General features: G+C 37.7%; 1 protein-coding gene across 8 annotated transcripts; it reads left to right on the forward strand.

The window, feature by feature from the left end:
• Window positions 1-3,152: 3,152 nt before the first annotated feature.
• On the forward strand, window positions 3,153-19,406 carry LOC18438679 (protein-L-isoaspartate O-methyltransferase). Of its 8 annotated transcripts, none has more exons than XR_016058610.1 (5): window positions 3,153-3,408; window positions 5,624-5,894; window positions 12,028-12,146; window positions 18,618-18,782; window positions 18,970-19,406. XR_016058610.1 is itself a non-coding variant. In XM_020670116.2 (5 exons), the coding sequence occupies exons 2-5, from the start codon at window positions 5,200-5,202 to the stop codon at window positions 19,218-19,220; spliced, it is 804 nt and encodes a 267-aa protein (XP_020525775.1). In that variant the 5' UTR covers window positions 3,153-3,408; window positions 5,149-5,199; the 3' UTR covers window positions 19,221-19,406. The 8 variants fall into 8 exon arrangements, 6 of the variants coding, with proteins under 6 accessions (XP_020525775.1, XP_006848935.1, XP_011625106.1 ...); XR_016058611.1 differs by having other exon boundaries at window positions 3,153-3,375; XM_020670116.2 differs by lacking the exon at window positions 12,028-12,146 and adding an exon at window positions 5,149-5,316.
• The last annotated feature ends 986 nt before the right edge of the window (window positions 19,407-20,392 follow it).

The raw sequence follows: 20,392 nt of genomic DNA on the forward strand, positions 1-20,392 counted from the left end.
CACCATCCGGGAAAGTAAGTTTAAACCAAGTCACACTAATAAAACATGAATCCCTTTGATCACAAACTCAAACTCTAGGTGACTTCCCTTAGCAACCTAGTTCGTCTCTTTTTGCTATACCATAAAACCCTTAGCCACAAATCTAAAATTGAGAGATGAGAGAGAGAAGAACCCCATAGCCTAAACCCTTAGCCCCTTCTTACAATGTGAGAGAAAGAGAGACCATAAAACCCTTAGCTACAAATCTATAATTGAGAGATAAGAGAGAGAAGAACCCCATAGTCTAAACCCTTAGCCCCTTCTTACAATGTGGGAGAGAGAGATCTCAAAGATAAGAGAGTGGGACATGCTCCCTTCTTTTTTTTTACGTTTATGAGAGAGAAAAAATTTTCTTATGAGAGAGAGAAATTCTAAGTGGGGCTTGCCCCTTTGTGGGATATGAGAAAGAAAGATTGGAATTAGGTACAAGAGTTAAGGTGTAGAGATTTTTTGGGTAGAGACAATCCATTTTTATAGGCTTTGAATAAGATTAAGGGCTCTTAAGGTTTTTTTTTGCTTGCCTCTTCTTGTGAGATTGAATATGAATCATTGATCTTGAGTGACTTTAAGGGGTGAGATATTTGAGCCATCCATTCCATAGATGGGCCAATGGAATGTGCACGAACTATTATCCTCATCTCCTAAACCATTTTTCCATCAATATAAATTAAATAAATTTAATTTAATCAAAATATTATGCATATCATAAAATAGCACAAGTCTACTCAATCTTTCCACAACATCTTTCAAAGATATATCAAATCAATATCTTACAACCATATGGCCACATGTCGTATCACTAAAAAATAAAAAGGAGAATAACAGGTGGCGCATGGCACCACCCAAGGGAGGCACTCATGGGCCCCACCTTCTAGAAATATGGTGGGCCCATGTGCACAATAGGTCTCCATAATATTTTTATATGTTTAAATTAATAAAAAGATTTTAGAATATTATTTGAATATTTAAACTATTGTGAAATCGATATCTGTAATTTTATAAGTCCAAAAATTATAAATAAAATATCCAGTCGTTCACAAAAATTCAAATAATAATTCTAAAATATTTTTTATCAATAAAAAAATACAAGTAAATTAATTTGATGGGAAAATGATCCATATGGTTTAGGAATTAATCATGAGGCACTCCATCTTCAATTATGGACTACAGGCCACACTTGCTTTATCAGACCGACCAAGTGTTTCCTATGACCCACAGTCCAAGAGCGGGTCACCAAAGTCTGACTGATGTGCCAAAGGGTCGCAATCTCAATCTGTGGATTACAGGTCCTCCCCTAGAGAGGAGTCAAGGTCACATAGACCTGATGCGACCACCGCTCTATGATGCATAAGGGTATCTCTCGCGTATGCATACGCTTCACCTAGAAAAGTGGCTTGCTTGCTTTCCCGAATGATCTATCAAGATGTATGCCATGTGATGGCATATGGATGAGTCTTTGGCCCCTGTCTCTGTAGGCCACCACACACAAGGGTCACACAGTCCTTTGGCTCACTCATCCGGGCATATGCTTCGACTTTATCAAGGGATGACCCATTAAAACCCTTATCGGTTTATTTTCTATGCTCAGGTAATCCAACCGACTGGTCTAGATCATCAAGTACAATCCAGTATATGCAAACATCGTTTGCATAATATGATCCATGAGAGACTACACTCCTACTGAGTTCATATTCTACTATATTATTTCATTTTACAAGCACTCATAAGACATTTAAAGGCCACATAAACCCAATATTAGCTGTGGAATGAAGATGATCTCTTCTGGGCAATGGTTTAGGACAATGATTTAGCTGTGGAATAGAGATGAGATGGCGACACTGGTGCCGATCGGGGGACTGGATCTAAAGGGTTTATTCGACTGGATTTTGTTAAGAGTTATAGAAGTAACTCTATATCCCAAAATCTATAATGTAACTTTCATTGGAATAGTGGATTTCAGTTTGTCGTGTCTGTGGATGTATCCCTTTTGAGGTGAACTACGTAAATCTTTGTATTTTGGGATGAACCATGTAAATCTTTGTGTTCTTGTGGTGCGTATGTTTTATGCTTTATTTATCATATTATGGCTCATGCTCTCGCATTTAAGAGGGTTTTTAAATCCTAACATTATAGTAGCAACACATTGGTAAATTAGTTAATTTAGCCATCTCATTAATTTCTTAGGGTGGTTTAATCATGTTATTGATATTTTTTTTTTTTAAGTGCAAATACTATTAATTTTAGATTCTTGCTTTCCAAATTCGTGTTAGTCATAATAGGTTGGTTAAACAACTAACTAGTGTATTGGCTTATCCAATCCAAAGTCTGTTACATGATTTAATTAAAATTTGGCTAAAACTAATATTGTAACTAATTTTGCTTGATACCTATATCATAGTTCATGTAATGTTGCTTCTATGCAGGTCTTACTCGTATAGTAATCATACATTTTGTTCCCACTAAAGCATGCAATCCTATCATCATTATTGTCAAAACTTTTTTCCAATTAATTGGAGTCAGCTACACGAATCCCGATCCGCCAACTAAAACATGTAATCTACATACATAAAATCGAATAAAAATTGGAAACCATGTAACTATCCAATAGTTATTGCTAGGGTTGGCAATAGGCTAGGTATGGGTCAACCACAGCCATAGCCTGCCCCTAATGCGATCGGGCTGGCCCAGGCCAGGCCTTGGGACACATAGGGCTACGGTCAGGCCAAATAAAATCATATAAAAATACTAGATGAAAAAGCTAAAAAAATAAGGCCGATCAAGCTAACCCAAGCTGGACGTGGCCCAAGCACAGCCCTCAGGCCACATTATGTGCCTTAGGCCATAGATTTTTACAGCTTGGCTGGACCGGGTTACCCAGCCCATCGCATCAAGGACGTATAGAGAGACTGGGAGATTGGTCTCATATCCCTCCATCACCATCTATTATCTGAATTAGAGGGTGCTAACACTGGAAAGATCATACAGTTGCTATGATCATATGACTGTACTCCTCTCTGGAAGAAACCGCACATGGTTGCAAGCCTAGGGTATTCTCGCACACGTGCGCGTGGGAATCAAGTGAAGGGGAGATGGAAGAGAGAGAAGGGCATCTCATGACGATAAAGAGAGAGAATGTCGTCATTCTTCTGGAATGCTCCTGTGCGCCACTTGCTGAAGAAGAACCTCTGTCTCTCTCCTCGCTTCCTTTCTCTCTCTAGGAGCCGGCACCACCTGCCGCTGCTGAAGAAGAAGAAGGGCCTCTTTCTCTCTCCTCCTCCTCTCTCTCTATCTAGGCTCTTTCTGCCCGCTGCTCCCGCTGTTTTCCTAGGAATGGAGGTACTGTTCGCTCCCTTACGTCGATTCTTTCGTGTAAGTTACTTTTGCAACAGGAAGTCATTTCCCTTTGACATGGCGTTTCGGCATGAATTTTGTTATGGGGTTTTACATTGGGTTTGTTTGCACTATGAAAACAAAAGGGTTTCTTCGCTCTTTGTTTTTGGAATTCAATTCGAACTTGTTTTTGAGATTTTGAGGGCGTTATGTTTTCTGTTGATTTATGGATTTGAATCAGTTTATATGGGGTCTCTTTTCTGATTATTGGTCATTTCTCTTTTTTTTGGGATTATGGAGGGCTGGTTATGTCCGAAGAGCATTTGAATGGTTCTGGATTATTATTTTTTTAATAATATGGATTGGCATTTTTTATTTTAGTTTATTTCATTGATTCATCGTTTTTATTGGATAGACTGATACTCATGACATTCTATGTCGTATAATTAGTTGGGCATAGCCAAATGGGGTTGACATGATTTTGGATTTTCCTTTTTATAAAATAGGGTTTTCTTTTATTTTGTTTGTGGCTTTACTTGGTAGCTGGCTTGGCGGTTATGTTGAATATATAGTGGCATACCTGAGGAAAGCTTTTAGGAATTTGGATTGTACTTTATTTCTTACACATATGGATAGGGATTGTATATTATAAGACCATTTATTTTTTGTACCAGGTCACAATCATTTTTAGCTATTAGATGTGAAATTCAATAGATTGAAGTGTGTCACAACATTCGAAAAATTTATTTTGGATTTTATGGCCGATCAATGACACATCCTCAACCACTCAATTTTACATCCCTTAGTCAATAATGACTGTGACCTCGTTGTATCAAACGTAAATGATCTCATTATATACATTTCTTTATGGATGTGCTTTTTGTTCTATTATCTATTCATTAGTTCAGGTTATTACTCACTATATGGATGGGGAGCATTATAAAATCTTCATATGTTCTAGAATGCAGAATGATGATGGTCATTTAATGCCTGAGGAGACCATACTATATTCGTAACATTGGATGGTTCTAATCAATGGAGTTACTTTTTATTTAGCCCCATTTTTACCTGATTGTGTTTGCTTTGTAGGCAATTTGTGCATATAAATTTTAAGACTGAAATAAGTTTTCTGATGCTTTCACATGCTGGGAAATATCTTTTTTTTTCATGAATTTATTATGTGTATCCCCGAATAGTTGGGATAAGGCTCGGATGATGATGATTTATTTGTGTGTATATTTATCTTGAATAGTGGAGCAGATATTACTGCCAATTGTTCTTGTCCATTTCCACTTCTAAATACAGCCTTTTAAGAACATGTTTCACATTCTCTTGTATAATTAGCATTTTAGAATCATAATTATATGGCTTCCCTACCAAAACTGGAGCAGTTGATAGGCCTTCTAGTGTAGTCTTGCGCATAGCCGTCATAGAAGATTCCCATGTGCATGCAATTTAAATATGGTTATTCCATCTATGCAAGTCATATTATAATAGTAATTTTGCTAACTCAATGCTTTTTGTCATAGCTCCTCTCATACAAGTTGATGTCCTTTTTTTTTGGGATGGTTGGCATGGTTTTAGAACCTGCAGCATTGGGTTGGATTCTAGAATCAGAGATATTTCTCCTAGTCAGCACTTTTGAATTCATTGGTATTAGATTGACCTAGAGGAAGCTAAAATTCAATGCTTGAGTTACTTCATCTCATTACTAGGATGCCTACAGAATGACTTTTCTTTTTTAATTATGTTTTTACTCATTAACTGCATGCATTGCAGCATTGATACGTTGCCCCATGTGTTTACATGTAAATAAATAACCTGGAGAAAATGGTTTTGGTATCAAAGAAGAACTGTTTTGGGTTTCTTATCGTGTTACTTGTTATGAGATCTGCGGAAGATCCAGCTTTACGAGCTCAATTTGACTCGTGGATGTCTTGCACTCAGGTACTCAGATTTCGTTGCATTATATTTAGGGTCTGTCTCATATTTACTTTTTAAGAATAAAGAATTTCAATGGAAAAAGGATTTGATTGCATCCAATTTGTACAGAGGATTCTTATGCTTTCTTCAAATACATAGAAAGGAATCTGATATATTTATTTATCTATTTCGACAACATGTTGTTCCCTTCATTTCATGTGTTTGATGTTTGTATTGATGTCTTATAGAGCAGTATCCTTCGTCAATCAAGCATCACTTGCTTTTCTCTATGGAAATGTCACTTCCTTCTTTGTTTTTGGGTACTCTGCAGAATCTCTGGACCAAAGGAGGTATGGACAGGAACAAATCACTAGTAGAACATTTGTGCCTTTATGGTGTAATTAAATCAAAGAGGGTAGCAGAAGTCATGGAGACAATTGATAGAGGATTATTTGTTCCTGATGGAAACCTTGCATATGCTGACAGCCCCATGCCAATAGGATACAATGCAACTATATCTGCACCTCACATGCACGCCACATGCCTCGAACTGTTGGACGAGCATTTGCAGCCAGGAATGCGTGCTTTGGATGTTGGTTCAGGTATTGTATGCCATACTTTCTCATACCAGTAATTTCATTGAGTTGAAAAGCTATGCAAAAATTTTATATGTGATCCTTTTTGGGCTTTATAGAACCTTAAAAAAAGAATATGAACGAAAAGATTGACAAAAAGGTTCATAATTTCATACAAAAATTCATAATTTCCATAAATGATCCCTTGTGGGCTTTACAAAACTTAAAAAGGAAAATGAATGTCCTTTTTGGCTTGGTAAGCTACAAAAAGAATGTTAGTGGGATAAGATTGGTAAATTTGAGTTCGCGGATAGACTTGCTACATCATTCAGCTGTGTGAAATTCTCATTGTTATTTATTAGTATCTATAGATTCTTATATGCTATTATTTCTACTTGAGATCTGTACTTTTCTAGTTGGACTGCTGTGGTGGTATTATTTCATCAAGAAAGCATGCTTTTGAAAAGATGAGGAGCAAATTCTTCTATTTTCCTTTTCTTTTCTTCTGTTGGTCATCTTTTGTTGTCTCTGGCCTATTAAATTTGATTCTTTATTTTTGTTGCTGTTGTGGTTTGTTTTCTGCTAATTTGGTAAGTTCTATACAGTGCTTGAAATATCGGCCAGTTCAAACCAGAACCGGCCGGTTAGATCGGAATCGGGACCCTCCCGGTTCCGGTTAGCACCGGTTTTAGAGTACTAGTTATAGGACAAACCTCCCCAAAAATCCTCTAAGCCAAAACCGGCTAGAACCGGTCCGAACCGCTCGATTTTCATTTTAACCGGCCGATTTTTTACCTAACTGGACCGGTTTGTTCATAAAAGCGTTTTTAACATTATAACGATATATATAACAGTGTTACATAATAGTTCCGTTATTTGATTCGTTATTTTTTACAGAACCCACAGGTTTTCTTTGGGTTCAAGATTGATTTGAATTTGCGAACTTTATCAGCCTTCTAAGGATTTTAAAGAGAATAATTTGAACGAAATTATTAATGTTACTCTATAAAATAGTCGATTTGAGATAAAAAACCGCCGAATTTCACGTTTTCTTGGGCGTTATTTATTTGTTCTTCACTAGTTTGATGAAAATTCGGCAATCTACAGTTCTTGGCAGCAGCGTTGATTTTTTTTCGATCCAAGTGAGGGCTTATGTAGATTAAAGAGATGGTTAGACTAATACATTCCTGATTTCAACGAAATCCATATATTTCGGGCTCGAAATTGCAATTTCTTGGCCGTTATTTTGGTGCTCTTCAAATTTCCATGAAAAATCCGCCAATCTAAAGATTTTGGCCTGGTTTTTTATTTGTTTTCAATAAAAATAGGGGGCTATTAATGATCACAGAGATCTCTAGGTTTCTAGACTCCTGATTTCATTGAAATCGAGAGATTTTGAGCTCGATTTTGAGATTGAAGCTTCATTTGAGTAGGAAGAAAACAAGGTAAGCCCTAACCCGATTTTGTTTTTAATTTGTTTCCTAATTTTTCAGCCTTTTTAAGGATTTTTCAGACAATATTTGACTGACATTATTGATTGCATTCAATAAAAGAATGGATTTGAGAACAAAAACAGACATTTGGAACTCGATTTTAGGGTTTTTTGGGATATCGATTTTTCTAAAAAAAAAGTTACTCGCTTAATAAAAATATGTTTTAAGATGAATATGTGATTTCTTTTTATTTTTCTTAATAAAATTATGTTTTTTGATAAAATTACAATAGATGAATATGACAAAAAAAATCAATTCTTCTATTTTTAATGTTATATTTTTTTAACAAAAAATAAATAAGTGCATGATAATGTTGCTTGACCTTTTGCTTCGATTTTTTTTTTGCTCGATATTTTTAATACTATATTAGTAGCTTTTCAGTCTTAGAAATAGTGCATAGTGTAATGTATTTTAGAAATAGTGCATTTTGTAATGCATTTTTTAGCTGGTCAATTTTCAAGACTTTTTAGTGTTTATAGATATGCCTGATGTATGCTAATTTTGAAGCTCTAAATTTTATAATTATTTAATTCGATATAAAAATTGATTTTGAGAGTGTCATCAAGATTTTCAGTACCGAAACAACACCATTTGAATTTTGATACTATTTGAAGGTGCATTTTACTTTGATTGTTTAAGCCCTCATTTATGTACCTTAAAACATCCACATAAGGTGCACCACCAAATTTTATAATAAGCTTAAAATCTATTTTCATGTCTAATTATAAAAATTTTGGCTTAAAAAATGGTTCAAATCAAGTAGATTTATAATCACATACTAATAGCCATTCTCATTACTATTAGCCATTGGACTTTATAACTTCATTAATTGAATTTACGTCAAATTATAAATTGTCTTGCTATCTCCATAGTATTCAAATATTAATTTATATAAAAAGTTGTTTCAAATTTTTTTTGAAAGATAAATTTATGTAATATGATAGTATACACTTAATCTAAGTTTTACTTTTTAAAAAAAAAAAATTAATTTTTTGGGGGGTTTTAACCTTTTTTTTTTAAAAAAAATTTACTTGACCGGTTAGTCCTGTTAACTGCCCCGGTTAGACCGGTTCCGGTTTGAACCGCACCAAGCCCCATGTCCGATTAACCGTTTCGGTTTGATTTTGCGAACATTGGTTCTATATATACATATACTTTTGTTACCTGCTGAAGTTTGTTGAGGTTATCCTCGTGAAACAAGAGTAAATGAAAATTATGATTTGGTTACTGAACCCAATTGAAGAAACAAACCTTAGACTGTTGAAAATAAAACTATCATATGTAGCTGAGATAAGATTGAGAAGTTTAGGGCGAAGGGAATAGACCTCCACATGGTCTTTATTGATCTAGAGAAAGCTTATGATAGAGTATTTTGAGATTTGATTTAGTGCGTATTGGAAAAGAAAGGCATCTCTAGAGATTACATTGACTTGGTGAGAGGTATGTACGATGGAACAGTAACTAGTGTACGAACAACTAGTGGAGAGACGAGTGAGTTTTCAGTGACAATAGGTCTACATCAAGGGTCAGCATTGAGCCTGTACCTCTTTGTCTTAGTCATGGACGACTTAACTAGGCACCTACAGGATGAGGTATCGTGGTGCATGTTATTCGCAGATGACAGTTTTGATTAATGAGATCCGAAACGATGTCAACACAAAGTTAGAATGTTGGAGGGATGCTCTAAAGTCCAAAGGTTTTAAAATTAGTCGAACTAAGACAGAGTATATAGGGTGCAAATTTGGTAATAATAAGAGTGAAGATGAGGAAGTAGTTAATATTGACGGCCAGGAAGTACAAAAAAGACTGCACTTTCGATATCTTGGGTCGATAATCCAAGAAAATGGAAATATCGAGGGATATTTCGCACACAGAATTAGAGCTGGGTGGGCGACGTGGAGATGTGCAATTGGAATTTTATGTGATCGTCGCATACCAATGAGGTTGAAGCAATGATTCAAAAAGCGGACCGCCCAGCGTCTAAGCGGCCTCCTAGGCAGTCAGAAAGGCTTGGGCGCATCGCCCAGGCCTAGGGGCCAATCTGGGCAGTCGACCCTGGGCGGCCGCCCAGGGCCTGTGCCCTGCCCAGGGGCGGAAATAAGGTTTTGTGGGGGCAATTTTGGTCATTTTTTTTTGTATTAAAGAGCCAACAATTAGGGTGTTAGGTTCATTTGAAACCTAAAATTTATTAGAGCCAATTTTAGAGAGATAGCCCCAAGAAATTAATTTTTGGTGAATTTTTTAGGGTCGAAGGGTCTCTCAAAGTTAAAAAAAATTGATCAAAACCATTGTTTCAAAAAGCGAACCGCCCAGCGCTTGGGCGGCCGCCCAGGTCCTACGCCCTACCCAGGGGCGGAACTGTGGCTCCTTTAAGGTATTTTTGGGTCATTTTTTTAATACTAAAGAGGTAAAATTGTGGGTTTTAGGTTCATTTGAAACCTAAAACCCATTAGAGGCTATTTTAGAGAGAGAAAACCCAAAAAAAAAAATTTCTACCAGGCCACCCAGGTTCTGGGCGCCTGCTTGGGCGCCCGCCTAGGCCTTGGGCGGCCTGGACCCCCCCGACCGCCTAGGAGCGGCCTGACGCTTTTTGAAACACTGATCAAAACATCACCTATTGATCTTAGATTTACTTTTTGATGTTTTGCAAAGTTATTAGGGGGTTTTTTAGATGATTTTGAGTATTTAGAAGCATTTTTGAGGTGGAAGCTTGAAGATTGTGCAATCAAACTCGAAGTAAGTGATTTTTTTTATTGCTTTATTAAATTGCATTATTTTTTAGATGTCTTCTTCACGATCTAATAGGAGTGGTGATCCCGGTTGGAAATATGGTTATAACCCATATCCTAATGTTAAAAATTGCATAAGATGCAAGTTTTGTGATAAGGATACAAAAGGGCGTAAACCTGTTCAAGAAACATCTCGCCTGTATCAACGGGGATGTTGCCCCATGTAAATAGGCTCATGATGTTGTTAAAGAGGAAATAAACAATTTTTTGAACATGGTAAAAATGAAAAAAGATGAGAGATTTGCCTGTATAGCAGAGATTAGGTCTGGGGTTCAGGTCAATTATGATGATGATAGTGGTGAGGAAAGGATTGGGGAGGGATGTCAAGAGGTTGAACTATCCATTATTAAGGGAAAAGGGAAGGGAGTTGTAATTGCTTATTGTTCTGGGACTAAGAAGCCTCGGGTTAAAGGTCTTATGGATAGTTTTTTACCTCGGCCTGACCCTGAGGTTGCAAGAGAGAAAACAAAGAAGCAAACCACCATTGAAAATATAATCAAGAAGGAAGAGAGAGATAGAGCTGCGTATTATCTTGCTACATGGTTTTATGAGGCGGTCATTCCTTTCAATACTGCTCGCTTAAGCAGCTTTTATGCTCGCTTAAGCAGCTTCTATACTATGGTAGAGGCAATTGGCCAATTTGGCCCTGGGATGAAACCCCCAACCCCATATGAGCTTTCAAAGCTTTTTTTTAAAAAAGAGTGAGTGCCATGAAAGAAGCTATAGAACTTAAGAAGGATGCATGGGCTCAGTATGGGGTTTCTATTATGACTGATGCTTGGAGTGATAGGAAGAGAAGAAGTCAGATGAATTTGTTTGTGAATTGTCCTGTAGGGATTTTTTTTTTAAGTCTATTGATGCCTTTGATCATATCCATGATGCCTATTACATATTTCAAGTGATAGAGAAGGGAATCAAGGAGGTTGGGGAGCATCTTGTTGTACATGTTGTCACAGACAATGCTGCTTCTAATGTTGCTGCATCTAATTTGTTGTACATAGCTTATCTTAGAATCTTTTGGATACCATGTGCAACACATTATATAGATCTCATGCTTAAGGCTCTTGGCAGTTTAACCGAGATATTAGGTGCAGTGAAGAAGGTTAAGTTAGTTACAAATTTCATTTATAGCTACCATCTCACCCTCAGCATGATGCGTACCTTTACAAAGAAGAAAGGGATTGTGACGCTTGGGGTTACGAGATTTGCGACCTGGTACTTATGCCTAGATAGCATATATTCGAGGAGAGTGCAGTTCAAGCAAATGTTTACGTCGGATGACTGGAGAGCATGCAAGTGGTCTAAGGATCAGGTTGGGAAGAAGGTGAGAGATATTATCCTTTCTAAGGCTTTTTGGCGAAGGGTAAAGGGCGCTCTTAAGGTATTTTCTCCTCTTGTCATAGTCCTTCGCATGGTTGATAGTGGCAAGCCTTTTATGGGCTACATATATGATATTATGGAGAAATGCAAAAGAGAGATAGCCCAAAATTTAAATGATGACGAAACCCGTTACAAGCCTGTTTGGGAGATTATTGATGACAAGTGGGATAGGCAGCTACATTGGCCATTGCATGCAGCTGGTTATTATTTGAACCCAATTTTTTTATATATTGGCAAGGATATACAAACAAATGACACAGTTATGAATGGATTTAATGAGTGTGTAGATGTACTAGTCTCTGATCCTGATATACAGGATATTATATGCGCCGATGAGCTAATAAATTACAATTGCTCATTAAAGTCTTTTGGGAGTCCAATGACGATGAGGCAAAGGACCAAAATTAATCCAGGTATTAATAATATTCTTAACTTCATCAAGTTCAAGTAATCCAATAATTCTATTATTTATTTATGATTTTTTCTATATCTTTGCAGCCCATTGGTGGAGCCAACATGGGTGTAGTTCTCCAAATTTACAAAAGTTGGCAATGCAAATCTTAAACCTAGCCACTTCTTCATCCGGTTGTGAGTGCAATTGGAGTACTTTTGAAGGGGTAAGGCCGTAACTTAGGGTAATTTGTATAATTTTATAAATAATACATAAATCATAGATATTAGATTTTAATTAGTTTTATTTGATTTTGTTAGATTCATACTAAGAAAATGAACAGGAGTGCATCAAAGAGGTTCAATGACCTAGCCTATGTCAAGTACAATCGATTATTAAAGGATAGGTTTGCTAAGAGAGATAAGAGAGACCCCATCAGATCAAAAAATATGGACCATATTATGAAGTGGTTAGTTGATGATGATGAGGTCGAGGGGCATGAAGGATTGACATGAAACATGATCATGGATGCTTTAGGGACATCAGCTGACCCTCCTAGGGCCACTAGATCTTCTGCATAGAGAGCAAAGGTGGAGGAAGAGGAGGAAGAAGAGGTTGATTCAGAAGAAACGGAAGAGGACGAGGACGACCAATATGTCGAGGAGGGTGACGATTTCGATGAATATGACGCCAATGCAGCTGACCCAAGATTTTTTGATGATGAATGAATGATGAATGTTGAATAATTATTAAACTTTGAATTTTGAACTTTGATTGAAGTATTGAACTATTGAAGATTCTTTTGAGTCTTCAAGTATTACTTTCATAGTTACATAATTCAATTTTGTTTTCTTCCTCATGGTGGTGTACTGCAGTACTAGTTTGATACTATTTGGTAGTTTGGTTTGATAATTTGGTTGGTTGGAAAATTTTTAGTTTTAAATTTTAATTGGATATGGAGTATGAATCGACTTATGGATTATGGTTATGCTTATGAAGTGTATAAAAGCTAATATGTAGTATAATTTGAATTATATACTGCAATACATATAACTGATACTGACATAACTGTAGAATCCTTTTTGGATTCAACCGGGCCGCCCAGGTTTTGGGCGCCCGCCTAGGCACTGGGTGGCGTGGACTCCTCAGACCGCCTAGGACCTGCCTAGCGTTTTTTGAAACACTGGATTGAAGGGCAAAGTCTATAGGACATCAATGAGACCAGCTTTGCTCTTGGGGCGGAATGTTGGGCAGACCAAAAACAATATACTCATAGAATGAGCATAGCGGAGATGAGGATGTTGAGATAGATGAGTGGCAAGACAAGAAGGGATGGAATTCGCAAATAATATATTTGAAAGAATTTAGGCGTAGCACCAATAGGTGATAAAATGAGAGAGTAGATTTAAGTGGGCTGGCCATGTGTGGTGCCGATCAAGTACACCATCTGTTAGGAGGTGCGAATTAGTTCAAGTGGAAGTACTGAAAAGAGGAAGGGGAAGGGGTAGGCGTAAAAGGATGTGGTTGGAAGTAGTCCGAAAAGGTATGGGGATTTATGGCCTCACTGAGGATATGACCTTTAATAGAGTAGAATGGAGAATCAAGATTCATGTAGCCAACCCCAATTACTTGGGAAAAGGCTAAAATGATGATGTAACTGAGGTTAAAGATGTTGACATGGATGAGTGGCATGACAAGAAGGATAGAATTTGGAGTGAATACAAACGAGGGACCTAAGGGGTGGCTCATATAAGCGATAAGATGAGGGAAAGTAGACTTAGGTGGGCTGGCCATGTGCTACGTAAACTTAATACAATAACGGTTAAGAGACACGATTTGGTTCAAGTGGAAGGCTCTAAAAAGGCAAAAGGAAGGCTCAAAAGGACATGGATGGACGTAGTGAGAAGAGATATGGTGACTTATGCTCTGACTAAAGGCTCTAAAAAGGTAAAAGGAAGACCCAAAGGGACATGGATGGAAGTAGTGAGAAGAGATATGGTGACTTATGCTTTGACTAAGGGTATGGCCCTTGATAGAGAGAATGGCGGAACAAGATTTATAATTGGGATTAGGCTTGCATGATATGATGATGATATGTAAAATATGTTCTAGAAATTACCAAAATATGTATTTGGATATTTTTTAGGTAGCAATATAGCACTACTTTATTGAGCAAATGTTAAAAATGATTCTTAATAACTAACCAATAGTTATTTACGCTACTGCATGACCCTAAAACGTCAAGGCTTTGTTGATATCACTATTTTTTTTATTTTTTATAATGCTAACATTGTATTACTATATAAAATGAAGGAATACAACAGATTGAGGGAGGAGAGGACTGAGAATACCCACGAGACAGGTATCTCAGTTAAAAAATAAAGCCATTAACCCTATTCAACCTATATCCTTTTGAAGTGGCTGTATCCAAAAGATTGAGGTCTCAAAAAATTGGGCTTATAAGGACGCCCTATTACATAAAGCAACAACAAAAAATATCTAGTGTCCTAGAAGACCTCGATGGTCCACAGTGCAAAAAAGGAGGTGGACCATCCATTGTCTTCCATGTGTGGTTGTCGCTGCACTCCATCTTTAGCGAGAAGGTTGGCGAACTCATTCGACGTCCGCCATGTATGCCTCCAATAGATGTTGGTATCCCTGCATAAGTGGTAAATTTCATCAAATATCCTAGAAAGGTACCAAGGAGGGGTAGTGGTGCCTGCTGCCCATAATAGAATGTTTCTACTTCCACCACTAAGGATTGGCCCCAAGATGGATTAAAAAATTTTAGGCCCATTAGGAGTGCCAATGCTTTGGCAAATTGTGAATCTCCATGTCCGACATATTCTGAATACGTCATGTGGTCGCGGAAGACTCCCCCTACTCTTGAAGGGCCCTGGTTTCCCAAGGAACAGCCATCAAAGTTAAGCGTTATGGTTTTTTTTGGAGGAAGCAACTAGTTGTGAGGTCGCTGTAACTTGAAAGGCTGGAGTCGGATAATATTGTCCCATTGCTTGAGGAAAGAACTCATAGGAATCCCACCAAAGATGCTGTGGGTGGAAGCCCAAAAGTTACGAGTGATGTAACCTTATGAAACAGCCCTGAAACTTCATTTCTGTGTCTTTGAAAGACCCTCTCATTTCTTTCTAGCCATAAAACTCATATGGTAGCAGCGATTGCTGACCTCCACAAGGTTCTACCTGCTTTGGGCCAAGGACCACCTGAATAATAAAGAAATAAATCTTTTACCGAAGGTGGGAGGACCCATTTGAGACTAAATAAGTGTAGAATCTGTGTCCAAAGCTCAAAAGCCACACTGCCATGTAGAAAGAGGTGGGGGTTAAACTCCTCCTCTGTCATGCACATTACACATCTGTTTGGGAGTGGCAGGCCTCTTTTTTGGAGCTGATCGAGTGTGAGAGCCCGTTGACAGCCAACTATCCAATTGAAAGACTGAACTTTTGGAGGAGCTATTGTGGTCCACACTTTGGAAAGAGGAGAGATGGGATTTAAGGGAAGTAGGAGGCTGGATAAGTTTCTTATAGAAAGAGGCTACTGAAAACTTACCAGATGGGGATAGTGTCCATACCAAAGAATCATTCCCTGATGAAGGTAAAAACACCAGGTGAAGAGCAGCCGATGGAGTGGTGAAAGCTAATTTTTCCTCTTCAGAAAGATTCCTTCAAGAAGTGGGGTTCCAAGTTCTACGCCCCCCTGCCAAGACCATTTCATTTGCAATACTGGACTCTTTGTTGGAAGCAAGTTGAAACAGGTTAGGAAAAATGTCCCTGAGGGGAGCATATCGAATCCACTGATCAGACCAGTAAGCGAACTTTGTTTCCTTGTTTTGGATGGAAACGAAGTGCTTTCTTGACTGAGCAAGAGAGGAGGCGAGAGATTTCCAAACTCCTGAGGCCCTGCTTTGTGAGGGCCTTTCAGGTACCCAATTGTGATCCAGAATGTTATATTTATTCCGAATAACCTGTGCCCAGAAAGAGTTTGGTTGGGTGGCCAATCTCTGATACCTAAACCACCTTGATATCACTATTTTAAAAAATGATCTTGTACTTTTCTCCTGAAGTCCTTTCTTGAAGGCAATCAAGGTGTTTTTGGATTGTATGCTGATAGCCTGAATTACCATGAAGCCCTACCTCCAAGGCTTAGGCTGAAACTTGTTCCCTTGTGCTTATATACCTTGGTCCTATGCTCCTTTGGATTCTATTAGCTGCTTATATCTTAAGCTTATTCCTTGGACCAGTGCTCCTTTCTAATGGAGGTTCTGCTAAATGTTGATCAGGCATAATGGTAGTGATATGATTTCTTCTGAAGAGTATTTTGACCTTTCTCTCTTTAAATGAAATTATCGAAGTACCGCGTATCCTCAATCTGAAAATATGATGGGCTGTTCTTGAGAACTTTTGCACCCATAAAACTTCATTCTGATGAATTTAGGCAGCCTTTGTCCTTACATTTGTTGTAAACTATATCTCACGCCCAGACCCCTTCTTGATGTTTCCAGAATCTCCACAAATTTCTCTTACTTTTTCTTTTTCATAATTCATTGACAAATTTGGAGCGGAAGTTTTTATTGCCATAGGTTAATGGAGTAATCACATATTGTAGATCTTACCTTGTTTGTCGGTATTAGATATTGGTTGGAATGCCATAATTAACATGAAGTTTTGTACCGCATTTGATTTTTTGTTAAAACCATATGTGTGTGTGTTGATCCTCTTAAAATGATTATTTAACATTTGACTTTGGGTAAGAACCAAAACATACGTTTCTGTAGATTGTATAGCAAGTTTACCAGCAGCCAGAGGATACCTTCATAACCCGAAAATGGGAAGTCTTAAGTTGGGCCGCCCATTGGTGGACTACTCCACCCTGTAAGGGATTTAAGATCAAGGTGTTATTTTGGACACTGTACTCGCGAGATGCTTTAAAGAGAGAGAATGACATGCCCAACCATGTTTTAAAGGACCAGATATCGTCTTGATTGAAGAAACTTCAAATGGTTGCATGCATCTATTCATTGTATATTGGCTGAAGCTTTCTGAAGCACCTGGAATACTTCTTGTATGCGGTAGCTTTCTTAACCCTTTGGAGAGGCTTTTCCTATAAGAGCATGGAACGCCTCCTCTCAGCCTATAAAGGCCTCTTATCTCTTTGTTTTTACGATGTACTTGATTTGTCAAAATCCAAGTTTTGGAGAACCTACTTTGTGAATGGAGGAGAGAGTGGTAGTGTGTACTCCCTTTGTCTGTATGATTTGAAACCGTCTCCCTCCCTTCGTTAGAATTTTTATCAGTTGAAGATCTCTGTCACTGTTGTTGGAGAATTGTAGTTGCCTTGGGTGTATCAGTTGAAGATCTCTGTCACTGTTGTTGGAGAGTTGTAGTTGCCTTGGGTTTATCAGTTGAAGATCTCTGTCACTGTTGTTGGAGAATTGTAGTTGCCTTGGGTAGGTGGGCACGGATGCTACAAAGTTTTCGACCAAGAGTTTCTTTGTGCTTTGCTTCCATTCTTTCGGTTATGTATAACTTCTCTCCGTGAGGCTCACTTTCCTCCAGAAGATTATTTGCGACTTAAGAGTTCCCCTCTTTTCAAAGTCATTTCTGAATTTCTCCAGTTTAAGAGCATATTATTAAAAACAAGTAAAAATAAAAAACCCATAAAGAGTTTATTGCTATTCTACAATGCAGTGCTTTATTTACGCCTAGGTATCATTTTCATCATGTTTTGCAGAATTCTTTTTAAGCTATTTTTTTTATCTACCACATAAGCCCGCTTGTGCTTTAAAGGAACCTTTCTTGTGTGTGGAACTGGTTGAGCCATGTTCAGCAGTATGCTCCTCCCATCTGTAGCTCTTTCAAGGCCACAACCATGTTTTGGATTTCCGAAGTTTAGAATTCTTCTGTTGTTGGAGCTTATTCAATCGGTTTCTCAACTCAGAGGATGCTTCTTCTATGGTTTTAATTGCATATCAATCTCCTACTCAATAACAAAATGTCAATTTCTATATTTGAAAATTTTTTTGAGAGAATTTCTATTTTTGAAATGTACTTTTAAAGTTTTACACATTATTCGACTTGTTGAATACTCATTATGGGTTCCTCAACCTAATCCAAAGGACCACAATTGGTATCATTTGCATAGGTTTACTCTCATTTTTATGAGATTCCATGACAAGGTCGACTGAACCTCCACTTCCAAATGTGATGGTGGTTGGCATATTTAGAAGAATGTAAACATGTGATCTCTATTCATTGTTATATTGAGGGACCATTTACTTACTTTCAAAGGCTCTACTTAAATATGTTAATTTCTTGTCTGTTTATTTGATTAGACTCTGGATATCGTTATCACCACTGTGTTGTGAAGCATTCCATATCATATTAATTGGCTTTAGGTCTACTTCAATGTATGAGAACGAGAAAAGTTCCCTGGTTTTGGAAAATTAGCTTAGTAAACCACTAAGGACCCATGATATGGTTGTGGACAGGATCAGTATATTATTATGTTCATTCACATCAAAGGATTGCACGCTTTAATTTGTTATTGTCTGTTAATTTGAAGAGACCCAGATCACATCATTATAAATGCTTGAGTTTTGGTATGTTATTCTCACATGATGATCAATTTATGCAAGGCTTTCTGTGTTATCATTGATCCCCAAATGTGGACGTGTTATCAGGAACTGGATACTTAACTGCATGCTTCGCACTGATGGTCGGGCCACAGGGTCGAGCAGTTGGGGTAGAACATATTCCTGAGCTGGTCGCAATGTCCATAGAGAACATAAAGAAAAGTCCGGCTGCACCATTGTTGCAGGAAGGGAGCCTCCAGATTCATGTTGGTGGTATGTGTTCCTCGTTTTGTTAATGTTTGAGCCCATTGGAGAACCGCAATTCTGTGCCTAGTTGTTCTTATCTGATATTTGACCAAAGTTTCGTCCCCCCGCCCCTTCTCTCTAAATGATGCCAAATTTGGTACCTGTCAATAGAAGAAAAACCTTTGTGTCTCAATGAGTACGCAAATTGTTGCAGATGGCCGCCAAGGCTGGCCACAAGAGGCTCCTTATGACGCCATTCATGTCGGGGCTGCAGCTTCAGATATCCCGGCGCCATTAATTGAACAGCTGAAGCCCGGGGGCAGGATGGTAATCCCGGTTGGCAATATCTTCCAAGATTTGAAGGTGGTAGACAAGAAAGCAGATGGCTCCATTAGTGTGAGAGATGAGACCTCTGTGCGTTACGTTCCCCTCACAAGTCGAGAGTCCCAGTTACGGGATTATTGATGTATGGTGTCTTAACCCCAAACCCAGGCAACTTCTCTTTCAGTTCTCTGTAATAGCCTGTTTATATTTGGTGTTTTGAGTCGAAAGCGTGTAAATAAATTACCCTTTGCGTGCTTCTGTCTCTCGCTTGTAATGGATCATGCTTTGTGATGTAAATAAATCTTATTTTCATTTTGCCTTGAGAAACATTTTGGCAACCAAATCCTGTAGGATGCGAGTGTTTGGCAAAGTTGTGGACTACTTTGTTAAGTCTTGCGTTTAGGTTGATTCTTACGTATTGCTCTGAGTGCATTGGATTTTTTTTTATGATTAACAATAATGGTACGAAGCTATGTTTCTTGTAGTATCATAAATGGGGATCACGCACTTGACAATTGGATGGGAAATTGGGTGGTTGAAATTGTTTCATCCTTCATGCTCAGACTTTCAGAATTTTTTATCAAATTTGTAACCTGCCTGAAGCTCTCGTTCACATTCGGGGTGATTGTGGAAATGCATCTAATGACTTGGGGAGCAAGTTATGGGTCAGTTGCATGTAACATGAGGGACGCAAGTTATGGGTGGGTTAGATAGGTCGAGTTTGAAGTCTTTTAGTGGATGAGAAGTCTCTATAGTGTTTGTCATCTCAAAATTTTATTATTGGAAAAAATAAATAAAAGACTATAAAGATTCATTTTTAAAATCCTCCTTGATCTATTGAATCCTTACAAATTAGGTTTAAATATAAGCTTTCTTTTATTAGGAACAATACTATATCAATGGTTTAAAAAACAGATCGGTGATCCGGATCGGGTTCTCAAAAAACCGATCCGGATCGGCGAATCGGCCATCCGGATCGAGAATCGAGTGAATCGGTCATAATAAAGCTTAAAAAAAATTTGAAAAAATTATTAAAATTCATTATAAATATTGTTTTTTAGGAATTCAATGAGAAATGAGGGTATTCCATTAAGAATTTCATGTTTTTGAATGAATATGCGAATATTGATATGTTCTCTCTCTGTATGAACTGTCATTCAGCATTTAATTTACATCACACAACAGAATAAACATAGAATTATCATGGAATAAGTATATCAATATACATGGACTACAATAAAGCATAAAATTAGTAACATATGATCTAAAAATAAAATGATAGACGACGTTATTATTCTTCTTAGTCACGTTGG

This window comes from Amborella trichopoda, chromosome 6 (assembly GCF_054954075.1).
Source record: "Amborella trichopoda isolate Santa Cruz 75 chromosome 6, AtrichopodaSantaCruz75HAP2 v2.0, whole genome shotgun sequence".
In the NCBI taxonomy this organism is placed as follows: Eukaryota; Viridiplantae; Streptophyta; class Magnoliopsida; order Amborellales; family Amborellaceae; genus Amborella; species Amborella trichopoda.

What these genes read in the sequence shown, in the direction of transcription:
- LOC18438679 (XM_011626804.3), top strand. Translation starts at nt 3,172, where the DNA reads ATGTCGTCATTCTTCTGGAATGCTCCTGTGCGCCACTTGCTGAAGAAG. An exon ending in TGCTTTGGATGTTGGTTCAG is followed by an intron (nt 5,895 to 18,617) that starts GTATTGTATGCC and finishes ACGTGTTATCAG; the next exon opens with GAACTGGATACTTAACTGCA. An exon ending in CCTCCAGATTCATGTTGGTG is followed by an intron (nt 18,783 to 18,969) that starts GTATGTGTTCCT and finishes AAATTGTTGCAG; the next exon opens with ATGGCCGCCAAGGCTGGCCA.